Source organism: Ursus maritimus, unplaced genomic scaffold (genome assembly GCF_017311325.1).
Source record: "Ursus maritimus isolate PB19 unplaced genomic scaffold, ASM1731132v1 scaffold_5, whole genome shotgun sequence".
Taxonomy (NCBI): Eukaryota; Metazoa; Chordata; class Mammalia; order Carnivora; family Ursidae; genus Ursus; species Ursus maritimus.
In genome coordinates, this window is record NW_024426663.1 from 62,667,912 (window position 1) to 62,686,279 (window position 18,368).

The window sequence follows — 18,368 nt, forward strand, 5'->3', positions numbered from 1 at the left end:
TGCTATGAAGACTTGGGGCTTTTAAAAGAACCATATATTTCAGTTTCTTCCATCATTCCATGTAACCCATGAAGACTACAGTTGTGTATTTTATTCATTATAGGGACTGATGTGTTTGATGGATATGTGTTGCAAAATTATAAAAAATGCTAGCCTACTAATTCTATAAATACTTACTATGGATCATTCTGATGATGGACATCACTTTATAAGAGGTAGTGGCTTTTAAAATTGTGATTTCCAATAGCTTTAATATTTTAAATCGGCCCCCATCCAATTCTGATTTTTTTTTTTTAATTTTGGAAGGGAACCTGCTTCCTTTCTCTTATTTCACCTCTGAATGAACAGGTTTCAAATGACCTCAATATTATCCAACTGCACAGCCAGTTAGAGGCAGAGAGAGGATTAATCCTCAGAGGATCAGATGATGATTTTCATTGTTTGAACAGTCATATCTTTTCTACAACAAAAATTTATGAAACAAATATTTCTCAGAAGCTTAATATCTGCCAGTCTGTTCGCTAAGCACAGGCAATAGAGAGAATCCAGAAACATTAAAATCTGCTATAAGAGGGTGCTTGTGAGGTGCTTGGAAGGAGCACACACCCAATTTGGAGGATCAGGGAGATTCTTTTTTCCTAGAGGACTTGACATAAGTTGAGTCCAAAAAAATCAACAGGCATTTTTCAGGTAAATAAATGGTGAGAGAGAGAGAGAGAACAAAGCTTGAGAAAGAAAAGGTATTAAGCCAAGAAACTAGCATGCTTACAGGCCCAGATCTAAGAGAGCATGATGTGTATGAGGGATGGAATGGAAGTTGGCCTGGCTGTGCTGGAGAACACAGAAGGGAATGATGAAGGGAGATGAATGAGGGGAGAGAATGATGAAGGGAACGATGAGGGGAGAGAAGCTCCAGGGGCAGGCCACACAAACAGCCTTAGAAACCGGGCAGTGAGGTTTGAGATTGGTCCTGAGAGCAGCGGCGCTCATGGAAGGGTATTACTTGGCACAGTGGCTGACAGATCCAGCCTTTCAAAGGCAAGTCTGGCTGAAATGAGGGGCAGGGGCTGGAGAGGACTGTGGTTGGAGAGAAGGGAGGAAGCTGTTTGAGAATCCAGGTTCGAGAGAGTGCAATCACAAGCGAACATGCTGGCAGGAGAAAGGTTTGGACAAACAGGGCTTGCTACTTGTTTACAGATGGATGGAGATGGAGGAAGAATGATTCTGGCTAAGCGGGAATGAGGTTGATCACGATGCCATTCTGTATGAGAGAGCACTGTGAGAGAAGCAGATGGTAGGACTGAGAGAGAAAGGAAGGGGGTGTGTTGAGTTAGAAATCATGAGATGTTCAGTAGAGATGTCCATGCAACAGATGCGTAAGCAACGAAGGGGCTCAGGATGGAGAGATCTGGGTTGGAGATAAATATCTGTGTTCCTTTAGCATACAGATGATAAATAAAACCTAGTGAATAAAGTAATATAATCCCAAGGAGAATGTTTGGTGAGAAGAGGGGCCAGGACAGATCAGTAAAAAATTCCTGGAAGGCGCATCATTCATTCACCTAGTTTATTAAGTGCCTACTCTGTTCAAGTACTGCTGCTGATGCGAAACATACAGCCGTGCAAAATAGGGTAGTCCTTGCTCTTCCAACAATTACGGGGATGATAAACAAAAGTAAAACTATTACGGCGGATGGTGATGAGTTCTGTGAAAAAAGAATAAAGCAAGGAAAGGAAAGACACTGACTTAGTATTTAACAAAAGACCTGAAGGAGGTGAGAGAATGAAGCCTACCGATATCTGGAGACAGTGTTACAACAGGGAAAGCAAGAGCTTCCAAGACACTAGGACTTATTCTAGGAAGAGCAAGGGAGCCAGTGTGGGTGAGTGACAGGGAACAGTGGAGATGAAGTCTGAGGGTAAGAAGAAGCCAGGTAGCAGAGCTCCTTAAGGTCCTTCCCTTAGAAGGAATGAATAAGGATTTTCAGTGAATTGGGAAGGTACCAGCGGCTTTTGAATGGAAGAATAACAGGACATGACTGACAATTAAATGTATCACTCTGGCTGTTGAGACTGAAGAACACAGGCATAAAGACCAGTTAGAGGGCTTACTGCAATCACGGGGGAAGAGACGGTGGCTTGTGCCAGGATAGGAGTTCTGGTGATATTCGAAAATGATCAGACTCTGAAGGATAAAGCTCATGTCCATAAAAAAGAATTAAATCTTGCCATTTGCATCAACATGGATGGATCTAGAGAGCATAACGCTAAGTGAAATAAGTCACAGAAAGACAAAATCTGTACGATTTCACTAAAATATGGAATTTAAGAAACAAAACAAATTAGCAAAGAAAAAAAAGACAAACCAAAAAACAGACTCTTAACTGTAGAGAACAAACTGATGGTTACCAGAGGGGAGGTCGGTCGGGGGATGGGAGAAATAGGTGAAGGGGATTAAGAGTACACTTGGCTTGATGAGCACTGAGTAATATGGAAATGCCGAATTACTGTATCGTACACCTAACAGTAACATAACACCATAGCTTAACTACACTGGAAATAAAAAAAAGATAAGGCTAATGTGACCTTACTGATATTTTCAATGTATAGTAAAAGAAAAGAAAAAATGATGACTCCAAGATTTTTGTCTAAGGATCTGGAAAGAGGGAAGTACCATTTGTTAAGAGGACGGTGTGAACAGAAGGTTGTGCTATCATTTCCTCTCAGCTGAGGAAACAGTATGTTTGGAGGCCATCACGGGGAAGAAAACATGGCGTGTCTGAGACAATAAAACAAGACCAAGATCTGGAGTGCAGAGTGACAGGGAACAAGGTTCTAGATGAGATACGAGGTAAGAGAAGGGAGATTATCTCCTCGTCCTGTCACTATCAAACACACAACACTGTTGTATCTTTAGTGGAGTAATCTGCCTTGTTATTTGGCTGTTGCCATTAGTGCTTGTATGCCCAGGAGCTTACACTGCAAGAAGGGTTCCGTCAGATAGGTGCATTGAAATTGCTCAACAATGGAAATTAGGCTGTTGACCGACGTGTTATTGAAATGATGGAAAAGCAAAGTCCAAATTGACTAAGGGGAGAAATAAGGACAGGAGAGACTAGGGGCATGATGGTCAGGGAAATCAGAAAATTCGCCACCATGTTTGGTAATGTAGCTCAAACCCATAGCTCACTGACTGACCATGGCAGGAAGTATCGTAAGTAAAGAAGTTATAAGTTATTCCTAAGTAATTCTCTTTTTTTTTTAATGATTTATTTATTTACTAAAGTGAGAGATAGAGCACAAGCAGGAGGGACAGAGGGAGAGGCAGAGAGAATCTCAAGCAGACACCCGGCTGAGCACAGAGCCGGATCCTGGACTATGACCTGGACCAAAACGAAGAGTCAGGTGGTTAACCGACTGAGAAACCCAGACAGCTCCCCCTAACTAATTCTTAAATAAAAGGCAGTATAATTTTCTTAACATGCTTATTCTAAAATAATTAAAGATTTACAGGAAGTTGCAAAAATAGTACAGAGATCTCATATACCTGACCCCCAGTCTACCCCAGTGGTGACACTTTGGTAACTTCAGTACAATGGCAAACCCAGGAAATGGACATCAGTACAGGTATGTGTTTACTTCTGGGCCATTTTATCACGTGTAGATTTCACAACTACCGGCACAATCAATACATTTAAGTACTTAATCAGCACAAAGTTCTCCTTATGCTACCCCTTTAGAATAACACCCATCCTTTTCCCTGCCATCATCCCTGATGTCTGGCAACCTTTATTCTGTTTTCCATCTCTACAGTTTTGTCATATATATATGGAATCACAGAATATATTATATACATTATATATATATATATTATATATCTATGTTATAAGTTATATAAATGGAAGCAAAGAATATTTGATGTTTTGAGATTGGTTCTTCTCATTCAGCATAAAGTTCTGAAATCCACCAAGTCACTACACATAGCAGTAGTTTGTTCCTTTGAATTGCTGCATAATATCCCAGGGTATGGATGTACCTCAGTGTGTCTGACCATTCAGGTACTCAGAACTTTTTTGGTTGTTTCCATTTTTTGGCTATTGAAAATAAAGTTGCTATGAACATTCATGCATGGGATTTCTTATGGTTGTAAATTTTCACTTCATTGGGAAAATGCCCAGGAGTGTGTGTCAAAAGTATATGTTGAGTTATTTAAGAAACTACCAAGCTATTTTTCAAAGTGGCTGTACCATTTACATTCCAATCAGCAACATATGAGATCCAGTTTCTTCTCATCCTTACCAGCATTTTCTATTGTCACCTTTTAAAAAAAATTTAGTTCATCTAATTGGTGTGTGATAATATACTCCGCATTTTTAAAAAATTTACTTGGAGTCAGTGCTTATGATTGTTATAGGTCACTAAGGGTCGAAAAATAGAGCTCTGAAATATTTAGAATATAATCTGTATCATCTGTTAAATAACATTGACTACCACTGTAAAACCCTTTGCAAACCTAGAAATCTACTTAATTAAGATGGTGGTGATCTGGGTCGCATACCTTCATCCAGGACAGCTTGCCACTGAAGAACATGCTTTGGGTGTGAAGTTCTAACACTATAGGCCTGACATTGCCAGTCTCTGAATCCAGGCAAACCTGCAGGACAAGGTGGATTCTCACATATTCTGTACTGTTTTCTGGGACCATTACAATCCCTTGCTTCAGAACCTAGCCTAGAAAAGACAGTACAAATAATCAATTTTATCTTATCTTTATGTTAACAACTACTCATTTAAAAAAAATTAAAAGGCATTAAATTAATAAGGTATAATCCTTTATATTAAATCTACTTCTGACAACGTGGACGTGTTAAATGATTGCTAATGGTAGGAAATCCGTATGCTTATTAAAAACTATATATTTTCCTATCTTCAATCAATTTAACATCTAAAACACATGAGAAATAAAAGCCAACTTGCCGTGGAGATAGAAGAGTAAAGGCAGAGGCTGGGGGCAAAACAGAAAGCCTATGATTCCTGTGAAGGAGTTTGGTTCTAACGTTTTCACATCCTTTCTTTAAAATTGCTTGTGAAGGAATCGGGCCACTGAGCCCACGCCAAGAGTACAAGTATAAAACTGAAATGATTTCTCACGCGCTTTCCTGGGATCACTGCAGGAAGCATGGGGTTTAGCGAGCAGACCCTAAAATGCTTCCTATCTGCACACGTGCTCAGCACGTCTTCATTTTTCAACACTACTCACTTATATTTACACTGATGGTGCTCTCCTTCCCTCCCTTCCTGAAGTCCTATCACCTTCCTGCTTTCTCGCAGTTCCCTTAATTGTTGACTTACTTTTGCTAACGCAACTCTCCTTGCTCATTTAAACACCACAGTTTCTTTGATTTACTCAAGAAACCACTCCCATGCAACACTGAATTCTTTGTTCTTAGAAGGGTGGTCTTATTTTCCTCCGGGGGAGATTTTATATCATTTAAACAATTTAAGCGATTTTCCTGTTGTCTAACATGGGGTGGGGCTTGAGGGGCTTCTTCTGCCTTCCAACACTGTTTATCAGTAAAACCTTTGCCTTTGGAAATTGAGGGAAAAAAATGCCCTCCCCCAATCCAGGAACTTTGCGTTTACCCAGGACATTTGCGCTCTCGACCGCTGATCCCAGAACTGCACGTTCGGCTACAGGGGCTCCACTCGCTCCACTCTCCGGCCACATGTCCAGGTGCTGAGGTCCTGCTGGTACATTCTCCAGCCTTACACCACTATTCCAAAAGTTATGTCTTAGGTGAACAAATCAGGGCACAACGGAAAATCATTCACTGGCCTACAGAGTCACTGGAATTGCGATTAAATCACGCCTACGAGAGCCCCCCCCCCAATTGAAAAAGAACGAACATAAGTTGGCACTTCTTTCTTGTCATAGTGATATAATGGTCCCTTCTCCCAGTTCTCACGTCAGATCACAGGGTCTTGTTAAGAAAACAGCACACACAAACTCGCACTACAGCCCTGAGAATTCAGTACGTATGACAGAGATAGGGTGAAGAGGGAAGTTGGGGTGGCACAGCCACGAAAGGAAAACTAACACAGTCTAAGAAACAGAACAGTTTCAAAGGGACAAATGACCAAAGCACAGTCAAACATAAGAATGGAAAATAAAACCTAAAAGTTCTTCCATGAATGGAGTGAAGCAGACATTTTAGCAAACTTAGCAACTGTGATGTGAAATGGTGGTGGTGTTTTTTCCTTGTAATTAAAAAGAAAGTATGATTTAATTTTAGCATCTTCCTTTATGCCTTCTTTCTTTTTTTGGAAAGAGTTCCCATCAAATCCAAACATTAACATCACAGCAAGTTTCCTTTTGAAAGTCATTTCCTTAAAAGACTTAGGCAATTCGATTCTTTGAAATTCCCTCATTTTCTTCCAGTTAATTCAGCAGCTTATTTTGTATCGACTAACTGAGAAAGATTAACTATGAGAGAAGAGAAAGGAATGTACTCATTCTCTTGTTTATATTTATATTTTCATTCACTTTAAACAAAGGCAGCCAAAGAGGCAGTTTCTGCGGCCACGAGGAATGGGTGCCACGACCTGGGAGGTAAACTATAATAATTTCTCTTTATTTCTGAAAAATCAGATATATCATGGTCATGGCAAACATGTTACAAGTAAAATTAACTGAACAAAATCATGTTGAGATTAATAAGTGAATATTAGCAAAATTCAGATTAATGACTGTATAATGATGGGGTTGAACAAGCTGATTCCTCCAGACCTAAACAATTTTCTGCACTTAAGGGCAACATGATTTATAAGGGATTTTGCAGAAATTACAGAAACACTCTAATCTTCACATTTCCCATTTCAAAACGTGAATGATAATCGGATACCTAATGGACTTTGCGGGAGTAGAATGAAGCACTAAGCACAATGCATAGCCCATACTAAGGGCTTAATAAAAGTTAACAATAATTAATAATGATAATGATAAATTGTATGTACTGTTATCTTAAAGTCATTAATAAGTTTCCAGAAGTCTAACCAAAATTCTATTCATTCTGATCTTAACTGATCCATATTTCTTCAAATTTATTTTGAGATTATGTTTTCAAATGTTGTTTTTAGAAGGGAGAATTTAGAAAACTATGCTACATAGTTTTGTGTGAGCCCAGTTAAGGCTTTTCTAGGCAATAAAATAATGACTTCCTGCAGATTTTTTCCAATAATGTCAAATTTTAAATTCAACCTCTTTTCGATTCAGGAAGTTTTAAATCTATGCTTTAAAAAAAAATCTCAACAACTCAGAGTGCATTGATAGGCACACTACATGGAGATTTTGTACGAAGCTTGTCACTAAATTGAGATTTTGTGTGAAGATTCAGTCTGAAAATTGCAGAAGAGGGGGAAACACGTCCTTTTAAACAACTTAGCTGGCTTTAAGGATTAACAATGTAATGCCATTCATGAAAAAAAAAATCCCACATGAAAGCTGTCAAACTTCAGTCGGTCAAATTGTTTTGGCCTATTTGAAGGGTGTTTATGTTTCCCGTAGTGCATATCATAGCTCCTTGCTCAGTTAGCAGTAAACTGACATTGAAAGCCTGGGCTAGCATTCACAGCATCTGGACTTGCACATCATTTAAACCAGACCACATGGGGCAGATGAAGAGGAATGGAAACAGATATACGAGCCAAATTTGCGTACACCAACCAGTGAAATGTAAAGAAAGCATAGCATAATATTTAAAGTTCATCACCTTGCAGAGAACCACCTCTCTGGATGAAACCATGGAGAACCTGCCTTTGTGCCTTCTAGGTGGTGTTGTACTTCAACATTGAGGAAAGGGTTAAATGTTTTTGTTTAAATTATTATATAACTTATTCCATTTGTTTTTTATTTAAATTATTATATAATACATCCCATTTGGTTTATATATAAAATGATCCTAATGATGCTTTTCATATATTTTCTGGCAACATATTTTGCTTCATTTGTACTTTTGAGCCTCAAAAATTATATTACACCTGGTTTAAAAAATGAAAAATCTGTCATATCTACTAATTCAGTCTGATTTATGCAAATGCTAGGGAAATATAAAATATAGGTTATTTCTGGGACAGTACACGACCTAAAAAATTGACTGTATTTCCATTCTATCAAATTTCTGTGTGGACATGTCTGGGAAGTTCATGAAAACATCAGATTGGAAGAGGTCTGTGAAGATGACAAAGGGAACATCACTGTCTAATCAATCTTCGCTTTTAAGACTAAGAAACCAAACTGACCTAAAGGCTCTGGATTTGCCTTCTTGCAGTCTGAAACTAAGTGTAAGGATATTACAGTCATTACATTTTCAATAAAGAATCATGATGGTAAATTTCAAGAATCTCAATTTAGGGAAGTAAATAACTAAATATATTATGTAGAATTCTTCAAAACAGGCTAAAAACACACGTCCTTTTAAACAACTTAGCTGGCTTTAAGGATTAACAGTGTAATGCCATTCATGAAAAAAAAATCCCACATGAAAGCTGTCAAACTTCAGTCGGTCAAATTGTTTTGGCCTATTTGAAGGGTGTTTATGTTTCCCGTAGTGCATATCATAGCTCCTTGCTCAGTTAGCAGTAAACTGACATTGAAAGCCTGGGCTAGCATTCACAGCATCTGGACTTGCACATCATTTAAACCAGACCACATGGGGCAGATGAAGAGGAATGGAAACAGATATACGAGCCAAATTTGCGTACACCAACCAGTGAAATGTAAAGAAAGCATAGCATAATATTTAAAGTTCATCACCTTGCAGAGAACCACCTCTCTGGATGAAACCATGGAGAACCTGCCTTTGTGCCTTCTAGGTGGTGTTGTACTTCAACATTGAGGAAAGGGTTAAATGTTTTTGTTTAAATTATTATATAACTTATTCCATTTGTTTTTTATTTAAATTATTATATAATACATCCCATTTGGTTTATATATAAAATGATCCTAATGATGCTTTTCATATATTTTCTGGCAACATATTTTGCTTCATTTGTACTTTTGAGCCTCAAAAATTATATTACACCTGGTTTAAAAAATGAAAAATCTGTCATATCTACTAATTCAGTCTGATTTATGCAAATGCTAGGGAAATATAAAATATAGGTTATTTCTGGGACAGTACACGACCTAAAAAATTGACTGTATTTCCATTCTATCAAATTTCTGTGTGGACATGTCTGGGAAGTTCATGAAAACATCAGATTGGAAGAGGTCTGTGAAGATGACAAAGGGAACATCACTGTCTAATCAATCTTCTTGTACATACATTGTTGGATGAGAGGAGGACAGAAAGCAATAAACTCTCTACATATGCAAATGTGTGAGTGTAAGGATATTACAGTCATTACATTTTCAATAAAGAATCATGATGGTAAATTTCAAGAATCTCAATTTAGGGAAGTAAATAACTAAATATATTATGTAGAATTCTTCAAAACAGGCTAAAAACTTTACTAACTTTGTATTTAACTTTCCTTTCCCTTCCCCCAATTCCTAGCAAGTGTTGTCAGTGAAAAAACACACATTTCTCGGTTTTTACTAAATCATTTACCCACTCTTTAACATCTCTTAAATGTAAATGTAAACACAGATGAGAGTATTATAAAGAGAAGAGGAGAAGAAAGAAAACAGCCTGCGTGTAATTTGGAAAAGGCTGTGTAGACATTGTAGATAAATCCCTATCTTTACAATTACTTTGAACCATAAAATTCTGTAGGCAACTGCTCAGCCTTGATTATATACTCTTAGACGAATTAGTTATATAGCTAGATTAACATCACTATACATTATAAAAAATTACAAAATTACACAATTTTGTAACAAATTATAAAAAAAAAAAATCCCAGGGGCGCCTGGGTGGCACAGAGGTTAAGCATCTGCCTTCGGCTCAGGGCGTGATCCTGGCGTTATGGGATCGAGCCCCACATCAGGCTCCTCTGCTATGAGCCTGCTTCTTCCTCTCCCTGCTTGTGTTCCCTCTCTCGCTGGCTGTCTCTCTCTCTGTCAAATAAATAAATAAAATCTTTAAAAAAAAAACCTAAAAAAAAAAATCCCAGTTTTGTTTCTTGGTTTGCAATGTACCAGGCTAGCAGTGTTTTGTGTGAGGTTGAAAGCATTCAAATATTTTAACACTACAGCACTAGTCTGTAGAGTGTTGGAAGCTATTTCCATGATTGCTTCTACAACAGCTGGAACAGATGGATATTTGAAGAAGCCCACATGGCCTGAGGAACTGAGAAGTCCATTAGTTATTTCAATACACAAAGCATTACAGAACCACTAAGAGAATATTGTTAGCACAATTAGAAGGAAATAAAAACATTTTACTTTTGATGAGCAATTACAATTTTGATGGCTACAAGAATAAGTTTATTTTAGAGACCTCAAGAATGCAAATCATTCTCATAAAGATCAGATGAAAAAAATAGTAGAAAAATATTTAGGACATCAGTTTATAAAAATGAAGGGATTTTATATTGCTAAAGACAAACTAAGTAAGACGAATGGGTTGTGTGATGTTTGAAGAAATACGGCTGAATACTTGGTTATCTTTGTTTATTACGGTTTCCATGTTTCAGGAACGATAAAAATTATAGCTGGTGCAGAGTTTTATGATTCCAGCGATAAATTACTCAACATAATACTGTGAGGCTTGCCCAATAAGCACACGTTATTGTACTTTTGTGTATAATTAAAAAAAAATAAAACCAACCCAGATTCTGACTCTCCATATAAACTCACAGAAAAACATCTGGCACGGTCCGTAGACAACTGGCTGATAATTCACAGAAATTCCCTTTCAAGAAACCATTTTTCTATTGATTGTATCTAGTGATAAGACATTATTCTAGTCTTAAAGATATTTTGTACTTAAACAGTTATACATTTTTTTCTTTAATTGAAGAAATCATAGAAGTAATAAATGACTACATGCTTTTGTCAGACAACCCAAAGTGTCTGGGAAAATAATTTTATTTACCCTCAGCTACCCTACTGCCTTCAGCCATCAAGTCCACTTCCTTCTCAAGAGATAACTACTGATTACAGTTTGGAGTTTATATTTTCAAACCATTTTCTAGGAGTTTAGGAATATATACAATGTATGTGTGTATTCATAACATTTTTGGGGGTAAATATCAAAGGGTATCATAAAGTATTAATTTTTCTGACATGCCTATGTATTAACCACCATGTCTTTTAGATCTTTTCAGTTTGCATGTATATGTATATCTACCTCATTCTTTTAACAGCTACATTGTAACCATTCCTCAGGTCATGATTATTTGCATTGTTTCTCATAACTCACCATTGCAAACTGCATTCTTACATAAGCATTTGGGGGTGTGTGTGTGTGTGTGTGTGTGTTTACATGTACACACATCTTTGTGAAACACGTGTATTTCCTTAGCACAAAACTCTAGCAGTGGAATTGCTGAATTTCCATTATGTCCATTTTTAAAAACAATGTACTTTTAAGATAGCATTCTATATAACTTCATTGTTTTCATTAAGGAATTCACTCCAAGTAAGCTTTATATTGTTGTTTCTTTTTAAATTTAATAAACATGTATGTTCTTCAGAGGCAAGGTTTCTGATCTTATATCTAATGAGTAAAGTGATTAACCATTCCACTTTCCCTTTACAGAATAAAAACTAGAAAATAATGTAAGCTATTGAACGGTTATCTTTTGATTAACTAACACTATATAGTTAGATGGGATCTACCTCCTTCATATTCTTCAAAAGAAAATTATTTTTCAACGGCAATAATTTTGATATGAAAATCAAAAGAAAATTCACTTTTCAATAACAATAACATTGATATGGAAATGGATACTAATAAATTTTCCTGTAAGTTTATGAAACACATTAAACAACTCAGACAGCCAAATAGTTACTAATCTTCAAAATGTCTATTAGAATATTTTATTTATAATGCTTGAAATGACAAGGAAAAATTATGCTAGTGTCTTTTCTGAGACAATGTTTTATTACTGAAAGGATTCATCAGTTCTGGAAGACTGACCTTTTATGCTATTATTTGTGATCATTTACCTATGTTTCACTTAAATAGTAAAAATAAATTCATTTTTTGGTTAAAGTGACGCACATATCTTTCGATGTTCTCATAATCAAAAATAATAAAAAATAACTGCATTTATGTTAACAAAACAACCATAGATTTGAAAAGATATAAAAGTTAAAGCTGAAAATGAATGAAATACTGAAAAATTTTTATAGGTTTACAGAAGGTATTCCACTAGTATTAAGATGGATACACAAATAACTGGCAGAAGAAAATGCGAGTTTCTTGAGTTTCATTCCACATTCTTAATTAACGTGAGGTGACTCAAATGACTTACCTTACCAGTGTCACAATCAGTTCCATCCATCGGTGGGTCTAGCTTGGTTCTGCATTCTTTCTCACCCTCTACCTTGCACCACAACCCTGTGCAAATAACATGCTGAAAACAAGGCCATAATAACTAATAAGGAGGAGGTATCACTTTTTTGAGGTGAAGTCAATAATTTCTGAGAACGCTATTTTGATGGAACAACAGAAATTGTTTGAAGAAAAATATGCTTTAGGTACTTTTCATATAAACTTATAATTAAAATAGCATATGGCTTATGTATAGTGATGAGAATATTGATACATTAAAAACAGAAAATCTGTTTAATACATTTAAATATCTGTATATTTCTTTAAAAAAAACCACATGTGATTACTCAGGATTAACGCTACAATAGGAAAAGTGTACGCTAAAAACCATTATTTATACCATTCTGTGAACTAGGCTGGAAGGAAAAGTGATGTGTGTGTGGCATGAATTTAGTGCCTGCTGCTGTCCTAAAGCCTGTCCTCACTTATGTTCTGCTTTACACTTAAAGGCCATGGTTAGTATTTCATTATTTCATAAAATAGCCTTGGCCCTTGACACAATACAGACTCTGAATGGGTATGTTTTTGTTACCAGTCATTTTTACCTCAAGGCACACAGGACACATTCGCATTTCATAGAAATATGAAATCCATGAAGGGTATTTAAAGGTGATTAGAGTAATGCATAGTGAAGATGACTGTGTTACCTATCGAGACACGTGGAGAACGTGGAAGAAGATCGATAAAGAGAACAAGTCATGGCAATGTGAAAGGCACAGTCTTGAACAAGATTTTAAAGTGAACAAGATTTTAAAGATTGAAGAACCAAATCTCGAATGCTACGAAGGGTGAAAGACTCTATATTTGGAGGGAGAAAGAAGCCACTTAGCAGTAGACCAGCAGGTTGAGAAGATAACTCTGATGGTATACACAAAATAGACTAAAAATCACTGCAGAGTAAAAATTAGCTTATGACCCAAATCTACTAAATACTTTGGGAAAGATATTTAAAACGAATGTTGTAAGCAGCCCAGTTACAATTCTAATACTGAATTTGTCACAAGGCCGCAAATGATATTTTCCTATTCTTTCTTCCTTTAAAAATATAGATTTCTCTTAAAAATTATATAATGTATGGCAAGAGTGGGATATATTCTATTCACCTTATTTTATCTGCTATGATAGCTTTTGCACTTCAAAATACTTCATCCAAATATACCGTGTTATATTTAGGAGATGATTTAGCTTAACTTATATGTTTTGTTTGCACATATCGTTTACCAAAAATTCGTCCAGGGATTTATTTTTTAAAAATGTCAATGTCTAAATCAAATTGCTTCTCTGCAATATTTGAGACTCTTTCAAATAAACAGATAGGTTGTTTATCAACTACTTCTGTGCACACATTTATATTTGAATTAATGGATCTCTAACCTAAGAATTATAGTTCCCAAATGTATTTTTCCCCTTAATACCCTTCTGTTCAGGGTGTCTTATAGTCATGGGATCAAATGCTGAATTTTCCAACAAAGAACAATTTTGCTTTATCATGTGTGTTCAATAAAGCTTAGCTGTATTGTAACATGAGTTATGTTTGTCAAGCTCATTAGTTAACAAATGCATCTTGAACAAAAAAGCAAATCTTGTATACTGTAGTTTTATAATAATACCAGCTTATTGAACACTGTTGGTGGTCTAAATTCTGACCTTCCACCATTATCTGCTATTCAAAACAGCAGGTACTCTAATTGATTCCCACTTGAGGCACTGGGAGCATAAAAGCAAACCTGGCAGCTTTTCAAGAGAAGCACAGTCATGTAGAATAAATCTCTCATAGAGAGAATCTCTTCCCCCTTTCTGTTCTGCAGGTCCAGGGATCTTACGATAAGTAAATTACAACTCATTCTTAAAAATAACTCGGATTCAAGATTTCACACTAAACTGTCAAAAAGTAACACAAGAAATTGTTGAAGATGTGTGAGATGAGGGCTGATATTAAGCCCTTTCTTAAGATAGTACAAGGATACTATTAAGGGGCAAGGGGCATCTGGGTGGCTCAGTCGATTAAGGGTCCAACTTTTGATTTTGGCTCAGGTCATGATCTCAAAGTCCTGAGATCCAGCTCTGCCTCAGGCTCCCACTTCGCGGGGAGTATGCTAGAGATTCTTTCACTCTCTGCCTCTCCCCCCTGCTGGCACATCCAGGCTCTCTCTCAGATACATAAATAAATATTAAAAAAAAAAAAGATAATAAGGGGCAAGAACCAAATACTGTATGTTAGGCTAGAGTCAAATATTTTCTGCAACTTAATTGCTGAAAGCACTTAATTTATCAATTAAGGAAAGAACTTTAAAACTTCCAATGCTTGCATGGGAATCCAGGACAGAAAGGCACACCTTAGCTTTTCCTAGAAAACTAATAAATAATAATGCAAAATTCTTTTTAAAAATTCTTCCATAATAAGAAAAGACCATTAAAAGCATATAATAGGAATTTGGATGTTTATCTCAAGTAGGCTTTCTAAAATGTTTACAGGAAAATACCATAGAGTTTAAATGAAATAATTTAAGTGGAAGATAAATCGTCCATGTATAAAAATCATAAATTTTATCTTCAAAGATAACCTATACTCATATCTTTCTGTACAGCAAATAGTTACATTAAGATGTTCTGAAATTTTTGTTAAAATAAAAAAATCTTGGGGCACCTGTGTGGTTCAGTCGGTTAAGCATCTGCCTTCAGCTCAAATCATGATCCCGGGGTCCTGGGATCCAGCCCCACAGTGGGCTCCAGCTCCGCGTTGGGCTCCCTGCTCAGCGAGGAGTCTGCTTCTCCCTCTACCACTCCCCCCTCACTCCTGCTCTTGCTTGCTTTCTCTGTCTTTCTCTCTCAAATAAATAAAATCTTAAAAAAAATTAAAATTAAAATTAAAAAAATCTTCAGTGCATACATATGGAAGTAACAATTAAATCTTGTACATGTAACTCCTTGTTCTACCACTTATATTATCTTCCAAAATACAATGTCAATAACTTAACATTTGGTTGCAAATGTAATTCAGTATGGGATAATATTTTTAAAAACCTTCGTTTCCATCACAGAACATCATAGTACTTTTAAGGGTGGAAGAGAAGAAAAGGGGGGAGAAGGGTATTTTAAAACACAGAAAACTAAAGGAATAATGTAAAGCAGAATCTAAAGGAGTAATAAAAAGCAGAAATCTAGTTCTTTGTAAATACTAATAAAATTGAAAATTAAAGAAAAAAGAGAAGGCAAAAAAAAAAAAAAAACCAAAAAACAAAACAAAACACAAAAAACAACCCAAACCCTACTACTAGGAATAAAATGAAGGTATAACTACAGATAATGTCAAGTTTAAACAAATAAAATTACATGAACAACTTTATGCCAATAAACTGACAACTTACATGAAATGAAAAGATATTTTAAAAAACTTACTAAAAACTTACTAAAATGGACTCAAGAAGAAAAAGAGAAGTAGAACTATTCTGTAACCATAAAATAGTTAAAATTGATCATTAAATATCTTCCCACAAAGTATACTTCTGGTCCCAAAACTAACAATCTTTCAAAAAACGTATATTGTCAATTTATGTAAGCTCTCTAGAGAAGAGGGAAAAAAGGAACACTTTTAAACACACTTACGATACCCAAACTAGACAGGGGTTTCAAAAGGACATGAAAATAATAATCTACCTTATTTATGAATCTAGATTTAAATATGTTAAGCAAGTTTTAACAGATTAAATCCGGCAATGCATTAAAAAAATGCAATGCCATGACCAAGTTGTTTTTTTCTTCAGAATACAAGGTTACTGTAATATCAGAGATTTGATGAATGTAATCAAGTACATTAATGACTTTAAAATCTATGATTTCTGTATCTATGGTATAAAGCACATAATGCAATTCAATATCTATTCATTAAAAAAAAAAAAAACTTAGCTAACTAGCCAGTGAAAGAAATGTCTTCACGATTACTGGACACCTATGAAACTCTACAACAAACAGCATAAAAAAGAGTGAAATGTTGAAAGTTTTCTTTTAAAATTAGGAAAATGGCAAAAATAGCAACTTGGCACCCACATCAGGAAGTGAGTACATGGTGTATTCAAAGTGGCAAGAGGAAAAAAATAACTGTCAATATAAACTCCTGAACTCAGCTAAAATTTTATTCAAGACTGACAGTTAAATAAAGAGTCTTTCAAGGAAACAAAAACTGAGTATTTACCACCAACTGATCTGCTCAAAAGGAACTTCTAAATGATGTATTTCAAGAAGGAATATGATCTCATAGGAAAGGACTGAAAAACAACGGTGAGCAAAGAGACTGATAAAAATGAGGATAAGTCTAAATAAATGTTGAGTATGGAAAGCAACAATAATTGGATTTTAGCCAATATTATAAAACCTCCTCATAGTGGGAAAAAATACTAGAAATGTAGCTCATTTACATCTCAAAAAACTTTAATAGAGAAGATTTGGTCCCGGGCAGTCAAATAAGCTTGATGTTTTCTGTTTTCCCTCCTCTACTCCAAATACTTCAAGATCCTTCCTGGCCGAAGTTGAGTAGCAGACATGGGGAAAAAGGCAGTCCAAGCCCAGCCAACAAATGAAGCAGCAAACTGCAAAGGACGCCTGAACAGAACACATCAGAAAGCATGAAAGAGAGAGGGAAGGAGTGAGAAAAGATTAGAGAAAGGAAGACTGTCAGTACCTAGTTAATGAAGCCCCAAAGAAAAGAAAAAGGATGTAAAGTAAAAAGGAACTCCGAAATATTTCAAAGAAAAATGATCCAGAAATCCCTAGTATGAAAGAGAGAGAAAAAATAAAGATTCCCCTTCTGCAATGGTGGAGTCAGTTCCCCAAAGACTAACCATCCTGCCCATCACAACCATCAGCTGCGGACAGAATACCAAGAACAACTCATGCTGGTTCTGCAGAATGAACAGAGGTAGGTGAACTTTTTAGGGGAGCTGAAGGGACTGCCACAAGTTGCATTTACCAGCTTTGCAGCTTTGACCCTACCGTGGGCTGTGGTCATCGCGTGACATTGCACGGCTAAAGCAACAGCGAGAAACATGCCATCTTTTCAGATTCGTGATGACAGAAACAGCTTTGGTGAAAGCTGTCAAAAACGGATGGGCCAATCTCAAAAGGAAGGGAGAGAAGCCCATCGTCAGCTGGCACCTGACCCACACATCCAGAGAACACACTCCCTACAGGCCAGATGAGGAAAAAGTGGACTGAAGATACGAGCTGTTGTCCACAGTAGGTAAGACAAAGCTTCCGGTTTGAATCTAACACTTAATTCTCTGGGGAGGGGGTGGGGGTGGTGGATGATTGGGGAGAGGAGATACTCTTGAGAGGACTACAACAAAATTCAGAGTACCTGCAACAGGGGTCAGCAAACTTATTCTATAAAGTGCCGAAGTGTATATATTTTATAGGCTTGTGGCCACATGGTCTCTGTTGCAACTATTCAACACTGTCTGTGTAGCTTGAAGGTGGCCAAAGAGAACATATGAACAAATGGGGGTGACTGTGTTCTAGTAAAACTTTATTTACAAAAACAGGCAGCCAGTCTCGAGGCCACATTTTGTAAGAAATTAATGTATTAATAAATAATGTGTTAATGTACTCATATTGCAGAACAAAACCTGTCTATACAAATATTCATTTACAAATGATCAGAGTACCCTTATTCATAATAGCTAACATCCCAGATGTCTACTAAGAGGTGAGTTAATCGAGAAAATAGGTTATCTACCAGTGGAATGCTATTTATCATGAGAGAAAAAACTGATTCCTGATACACATAAAAACATATGAAGAATGTATGATTTTTGAATGCAGAGGAAAAATATGGTTTCTCTAACAGGAAGTGGTAAAGGAGAAAAAGAGGAA

At 36.3% G+C, this 18,368-nt stretch overlaps 1 protein-coding gene across 1 annotated transcript in view; it reads right to left on the bottom strand.

Moving 5' to 3' along the window:
- The window catches only part of ADAMTS19 (ADAM metallopeptidase with thrombospondin type 1 motif 19), a 222,990-nt gene that overhangs the window by 74,809 nt on the left and 129,813 nt on the right, over window positions 1-18,368 (bottom strand). The window contains exons 11-13 of the mRNA XM_040622512.1: window positions 12,421-12,522; window positions 5,644-5,774; window positions 4,559-4,731 (exon numbers count right to left, since the gene is read on the bottom strand). Coding sequence (XP_040478446.1) covers window positions 4,559-4,731; window positions 5,644-5,774; window positions 12,421-12,522 — 406 coding nt within the window. The remainder of the gene's footprint in view (window positions 1-4,558; window positions 4,732-5,643; window positions 5,775-12,420; window positions 12,523-18,368) is intronic.